A 6,290-nucleotide genomic window follows, 5' to 3' on the forward strand; every position below is an offset into this window, starting at 1 on the left:
AACTGCTGCTTCAGCTGCTGCTGCAGCTGCTGCTGCTGCTGCTGCAGCTGCTGCCTCCCGGGGGCCCCCAGCAGCAGCCGCAGCTGCTGCAGCAGCTGCTGCAGCAGCTGCTGCAGGGCCCCCCACTGTCTTCTAATAGAACTTGAAGAAGACAAGTTTTGCTGCTGCCGCTGCAGCTCCCGCAGCCACAGCTGCTGCAGCTGCTGCTGCTGCCGCCGCATGCCCACAAAGTGGGGGGAACTTCTCAGGGCCATTGCCGACAGCAGCCGACGCATTGTGCTGCTGCTGCTGCTGCTGCTGCTGCTGCTGCTGCTGCTGTGGCTGCTGCTGTTGCTGCTGCTGCTCGCAGCAGCTCGGCTCCTTTCGGAGCTTCTCCCGGTTGAGCTGCTGGTCTTACTGCTCCCGGTGCTGCCGCTGCTGCTGCCGCTGCTGCTTCCGCTGCTGCTGCTGCCGCTGCTGCCGCTGCTGCTGCTGCTGCTGCTGCTGCTGTATCTCACTGCGTCAGCCCAAACATGCTCCCTATATGAGCTGGCTTTGCTGCTGCACTGCAGCAGCGGCCAAAGAGGCTGCTGCAGCCCCCCGAAGAGCTGCCAGCGCCTGCTGCAGCACCCCAGTAGCTGCTGCTGCTGAAGCTGCTGCTGCTGCTGCTGCTGCAGCTGCTGCTGCTGCTGCTGCTGCAGCTTTGGCGGAAGCTGCTGCTGCACCCATTGTCCGTGCTGCGAGACGAGGCGACACCTAAAGCAAACGGCCGCAAAAGAGTCTCTCCGGTGTGCAGCTGCATGCAAATCACCTGTCAGCTGCTGCTGCTGCTGCTGCTGCAGCTGCTGCTGCTGCTGCTGCTGCAGCTGGGCGTTCGCTGCAGCTGCTGCGTGTGCGCTGAGGCGCTGCAGCGAAGCAGCAGCAAAGCTCTTGAGGGGGCTCAGCCGCTGCTGGGGCGGAAGAAGAAAGAGAGCCATTTGAAATCATTGGGGCTGAAGAACAGGAGCGCTGCTGCTGCTGCTGCTGCGCTGCTGCTGCTGCTGCTGCGCTGCTGCTGCTGCTGCTGCTGCGCTGCTGCTGCTGCTGCTGCGCTGCTGCTGCTGCTGCGCTGCTGCTGATGATGATGCTGCGCTGCTGCTGCTGCTGCTGCTGCGCTGCTGCTGCTGCTGCTGCGCTGCTGCTGCTGCTGCTGCGCTGCGGCTGCTGCTGCTGCTGCGCTGCGGCTGCTGCTGCTGCTGCGCTGCTGCTGCTGCTGCGCTGCTGCTGCTGCTGCGCTGCTGCTGCTGCTGCGCTGCTGCTGTTGCGCTGCTGCTGCTGCTGCTGCTGTAGCAGCAGCTGTCGACGGGCACAGAGCCCACTAGCTGCGGCAAGCGAGTCAAGTAGCTGCTACATGGGGGCTGCTGCGCATGCATGCGCTAGCTGCTGCTGAAAACCCTGTTTTAGGGTTTGTTCAGCGGGCGAGTCAGCAGCAGCAGCAGCAGCAGCACATGGCAGCTTTTGCTGCAGCTGCGAAGAAGACTCGAAGCCCCTTCGGCAGCAGCAGCGTGTGCGAGGCTGCTGGAGATCGCAGCAGCAGTGTGCAGCAGCAGCAGCAGCAGCAGCAGCGGGTGTTGCAGCAGGAGGTAATTGCGGTTGCGTCCAGGGCTCTTGGCGGTGAAGAGGCTTATCAACGAAGTTGAAAGAGCTGCTGCTGCTGCTGCTGCTGCTGCTGCTGCTGCTGGGCGCGAAGGCTCGCTGCGGCCGCCGAAGCCCCAGCGGTGCGGCAGCGCAGTGCGCACTTAGCAGCCCTGCCGTTGAGTTTCGGGCAGCAGCAGCAAAAGGCGCAGCAACTGGCCACATCTTTGCTGCGTCTGCAGTTCAAACTGTCTGCAAGTTGATTCCTTTTGCAAATTGCTTCTCACCGGCCTTCAAACGAACGAAAATGCTGGCCAGCAAGGTTGGAATCGAGCAGGTGGCGGACCAGGTGAGCGGGGTGTACGTACACCTCACTTCTCCCAACTCTCTTTCCTTCTCTCTTTCTCCCTTTCTGCACTTTCCGAAATACACACATCGCGCTGCTGCTGCTGCTGCTGCTGCTGCTGCCGCGCCCGCGGCGCGTTGGACCAGTTCAGCTTTCGACGCCCGTGGGGCCTTTCTGTCTCGTTTCTGTTTGCTTTTGTCTTGATTTATTCCCTTTTAAATTTGCTTCTTAATTAACTCTTTCTTTCCGGGAATTGGATTCTTTTTCCCGGAGAAAGCGCGGGTTCCGCAGCAGTTCGTGTGCACGGATTCTGTTCCCCACTGGCGCCGCCGGTGGCCTCCGGCGGCGCGTCTTCTCGAATTCTTTTCTTTTTTCCCTTTTTATTTCTTTTATTTATCTTTCTTTTTATTTCTTTAATTCAAAATGCCGCATTTCGATTTAATGCCACTTCAAATGGAGTTCCGTTGCCGCGCGTTCCCGAGTGCCGCGCGCTCGCGCTGCCGCCTCGCCGGCTGTCTGCAAGCCCGCAGCAGCAGCAGCAGCAGCAGCAGCAGCAGCAGCTGCTGCTGCTGCTGCAGTTGCGTCTGCAGCAGTGTCTGCCGCGCGTCCTTTGCCCCCCCTGCATCCCTGCCTTTTCCCCGTGTTCCCGCTGCTGCTGCTGCTGCTGCTGCTGCTGCTGCTGCTGCTGCTGCTTGTTTGCTGCTGCGTGGGCGGGCGACTGGGGGCTCGTTTTGCTGCTGCTGCTGCGCAGCTGAAGGGGAAGCGGGTGCTGATGCGCGTGGACTTCAACGTGCCGCTGAAAGACGGCAAAGTCGCGGACTCGACGCGAATTGCTGCAACAATTCCGACAATAAAGTTCGCGCTGCAGCACGGGGCGCGGGCGGTGCTGCTGCTGTCGCACTGCGGGCGGCCGGACGGCCGCGTGCAGCAGCAGTTCAGCCTGCGGCCGGTGCTGCCGGTGCTGCAGCAGCTGCTGCAGCAGCAGCAGCTCAGCAGCAAAGTCTCCTTCGTCGAGGACTGCGTGGGGCCCCAGGCCGAAGCAGCAGCAGCAAATGCGCAAAACGGAGAAGTGCTGCTGCTCGAAAACCTCCGCTTTCACCTCGAAGAAGAAGGAAAGGGCGAAGACGCAAACGGCAATAAAGTCAAAGCCGACAGCAAACAAGTCGAGGCCTTCCGCAACAGCCTCACCAAGTCTGCTGCTGCTGCTGCTGCTGCTGCTGCTGCTGCTGCTGCTGCTGCTGCTGCTGCTGCTGCTGCTGCTGCTGACTTCTGCTTTGCTGCTGCTGCTGCTGCTGCTGCTGCTGCTGCTGCTGGTAGGGTGGACTTGATGATAATAGGGGGCGGAATGGCCTTCACTTTCAAGAAAGTGCTGGAGAACATGCAGATCGGAAACTCCCTTTTCGACGAAGACGGAGCCAAAATAGTCCCTGAAATCATGCAGGAGGCGAAGGCCAAAAACGTCGAAGTCCTTTTGCCCGTCGACTTCGTCTGCGGCGACAAATTCGCCCCCGACGCCAACACCCAACTCTGCGAAGACAAGGCCGGAGTGCCTGCGGGCTGGATGGGGCTCGACGTGGGGCCCAAGACCATCGAACTCGCCAAGGCTGTGAGCCAAATGCTGCTGCTGCTGCTGCTGCTGTTGTTGCTGCTGCTGTTGTTGTTGCTGTTGCTGCTGCTGTTGCTGCTGCTGCGGCGGGGTTCCTGTGCAAGTTGAACGGGTGCGGAAGCTGAACGGGGGTCGTTTGGGGGCGCGTGGAGGTCTAAACGCGTTTTTTTTCGTTTATTTTGATTAAATAATTCTTTTTAATGTTTAAAATGTTTATTTGAGGCCAATTGAGGCGAAGAGGCGTGAGTTTCCCTTCAGATGATCGGCCGCGCGAAGACGATCGTGTGGAACGGCCCGCCGGGAGTCTTCGAAATGCCCGCGTTTGCCAAAGGCTCCACCGCCTTCGCAGAGGCCGTTGCTGCAGCAACAGCAGCAGGAGCGACTTCAATAGTGGGGGGCGGCGACACGGCCTCTTTGGTGGAGAAGTGCGGCATGGCTGCCAAGATGAGCCACGTTTCCACGGGCGGGGGGGCCTCTCTGGAGCTCCTGGAGGGCAAGGAGCTCCCCGGAGTGGCAGCTTTGTCTTCAAAGTGAAGAAAAACAAAAAAGCTTTCGATTTCGGGCCGCTTTCCCGCGGCCACCGCAGCCGCGCACTGCAGCAGCAGCTGCTTTTCAAGTTCCACAATGACACCCTTTTGAACAGAAACGCCTTTTAAAGCTAAGATCGCCGTCAAACTGCGCAATAAGTTCGTTTAGTTTAGTGGAAATAACTTCAATTAGTTAATCGGGAGTAAATTCAACTAGCTGAGTGGCTACAAGTCCAGTTGTTTCAGTCAAAACGGCGAAGACAGCGGGCACTGACACGCAGCCGTTGCGCCTCCCCGGCCCACTATATTGTGCGGAACTCTAAATATTTTACTTTATTTGTTGTCTTCTTTGATTGCGGAAAGTTTTTGCATTTTTGTAAATAGTTTTCCGCAAATGAGGCGGGAAGTGCTGCGGGTCTGCGCAGAAGCTGCACAGGCAGTCCAGCGACGCCGAGCACAAGTGGCCGCTGGATATCGCGCTAAGTCATTTGAAGCTGCTTTAAACAGCCATTAGAAAGTTTAAAAAGCTCGCGTGCTGTTTGCTGTTTGCAAATGCGTGCAAATGGAATTGATGCTGCAGCCAAGAAGATTGCGTGTTTCGCTGTGGTCGCGTGGCCGTGGGGAGGGCTGCATGAGCAGTGCAGAGAGGCAGTGTAGGGCCGTTTTGAAAGTGATCTGCGGCATTATTGAATTAAAAACTGCAAATAATTGAACTTTGGAGCGAAAAAACGGAAGATCAGCGGCGGATTTCGCAGAATCGGGGGCGGAGAGGCTGCTGCTGGCTGCGCCGCAGCCCCACGTCGGCCAGGCGCGTGTGGGGGGGGCAGGAGGAGTTCAGCTTATTTTTTGAGGACTTGGGAGGGTTTGAAGCGGCTTTTTTTGTTTAGCAGCGGAAATGGCGAACAAGAAGGCGGAAGAGCCGGAGCAGATTTCCTCTTCGTCTTCGGACAGCGGCTCCGAAGATGAACAGAAAGCCGAGGGCGCCCAGCAGGAACCCAAGGAGGGCGAGGGCTCTCCTTCGCGCTCGCGGCAGTCTCGCAACGAAAGAAAAGCCAGAAAAGCCATTTTGCGCTTGGGAATGAAGCCCATGCCCGACATAGTCAAGGTGGTCATCCGCAAGGCCAAGCAGGTGCGCCGCCGGCGGAAACCTCCCCGATCTCCCCCCCAAATCCCTTTCTTTCTTCTTTTTTTCTCCACTTTGCCTTTTAATTCATCCCAAAGACTCCAAAAAAGTCTTTTTTGACTCTGTTTCCCGCTGGAAAGCGCCCCGCCGGCGGCTCCTGGCTGCGGCGGTTCAGCCCGCGTCGCGGGCGAATGCAAGTTCTGAGTGTCTGCAGTGTGTCGTTTGGGAGTTTCGGAGTTTGCATTTCATTTATTTTCGTCTTTTACTTCTTTTTTATTTCTTTTTTATTTCTTTTTTTCCTTTTTTGTCCAACTTTTGCGCATTTTCAGTCCTGGTTCGTCATCGCCGAGCCCGACGTCTACAAGAGCACTTCCACTGACGCCTACGTCGTCTTCGGCCATGCAGAAGGCGTGGCTACTCAGGCGCACTGTGAGCTCACCTTGCTGCTGCTGCTGCTGCTGCTGCGTGTTGCTGCTGCTGCTGCTGCGTGTTGCTGCTGCTGCTGCTGCGTGTTGCTGCTGCTGCTGCGTGTTGCTGCTGCTGCTGCTGCGGAGCAGCAGAGTGTGGTGTGTGGCGGTGTGTGTGTGCTGCTGCAGCGGAAGCAGCGCAGCGGTTCACGCAGGGCGCAGTGGGCTTCGGGGGCGGCGAAGGCGCAGCAGCAGCAGCAGCAGCAGCAGCAAAGGAGGAGGGGGCCCTGGGGTCCCCTGCGGAGAACTTTGAGGGCGTCAACAAAAGAGATTTGGACTTAATAGTTTCGCAGTTGGGCTGCAGCAGAGAAAGGGCCATTGATGCTCTTAAGAAGCACAACAATGATCTCGTCGAGGCCATTCTGGACATCACTGCTTGACTTCTTTGCTGCTGAACCCTTTCCAGCAAGCAGCAGCAGCAACAGCAGCAGCAACAGCAGCAGCAGCAGCAGCGGCAGCAGCAGCAGCAGCAGCAGCAGTGGCAGTGGCAGTGGCAGTGGCAGCAGCGGCAGACGGGCGCCAGGAGGCGGCGGCAGCAGCGCAGCAGCTGGCGCTGCTGTTGCTGCTGCTGCTGCTGCTGCTGCAGCAGCAGCAGCAGCTAGGGGGGCCGGGCTTTAACTGCATTTGC

The 6,290-nt window shown here is 58.5% G+C and overlaps 3 protein-coding genes across 3 annotated transcripts in view; 2 read left to right on the forward strand and 1 right to left on the reverse strand.

Moving 5' to 3' along the window:
* ENH_00071150 (hypothetical protein, conserved) overlaps positions 1 to 956 on the reverse strand; it is a gene marked incomplete at both ends in the record, with an annotated part of 3,653 nt that extends 2,697 nt beyond the window's left edge. Inside the window, 1 exon segment of the mRNA XM_013582582.1 lies at positions 1 to 956. This exon segment is cut by the window's left edge and continues 262 nt beyond it. Within this exon segment, the coding sequence (XP_013438036.1) occupies positions 1 to 956 (956 nt within the window).
* Positions 957 to 2,711: 1,755 nt separating this feature from the next.
* ENH_00071160 (phosphoglycerate kinase, putative) lies at positions 2,712 to 4,079 on the forward strand (the record flags this gene model as incomplete). The annotated part of the gene is made up of 2 exons (XM_013582583.1): positions 2,712 to 3,545; positions 3,804 to 4,079. The coding sequence occupies 2 exons, from the start codon at positions 2,712 to 2,714 to the stop codon at positions 4,077 to 4,079; spliced, it is 1,110 nt and encodes a 369-aa protein (XP_013438037.1).
* Positions 4,080 to 4,967: 888 nt separating this feature from the next.
* ENH_00071170 (nascent polypeptide-associated complex alpha chain, putative) lies at positions 4,968 to 6,042 on the forward strand (the record flags this gene model as incomplete). Its single annotated transcript, XM_013582584.1, has 3 exons — positions 4,968 to 5,201; positions 5,525 to 5,624; positions 5,792 to 6,042. 3 exons carry the CDS (start codon positions 4,968 to 4,970, stop codon positions 6,040 to 6,042), a joined length of 585 nt encoding a protein of 194 aa, XP_013438038.1.
* Between the last annotated feature and the right edge of the window lie 248 nt (positions 6,043 to 6,290).

Source organism: Eimeria necatrix, genomic scaffold, assembly GCF_000499385.1.
Source record: "Eimeria necatrix Houghton genomic scaffold, Enh_scaff696, whole genome shotgun sequence".
Lineage (NCBI taxonomy): Eukaryota > Apicomplexa > Conoidasida > Eucoccidiorida > Eimeriidae > Eimeria > Eimeria necatrix.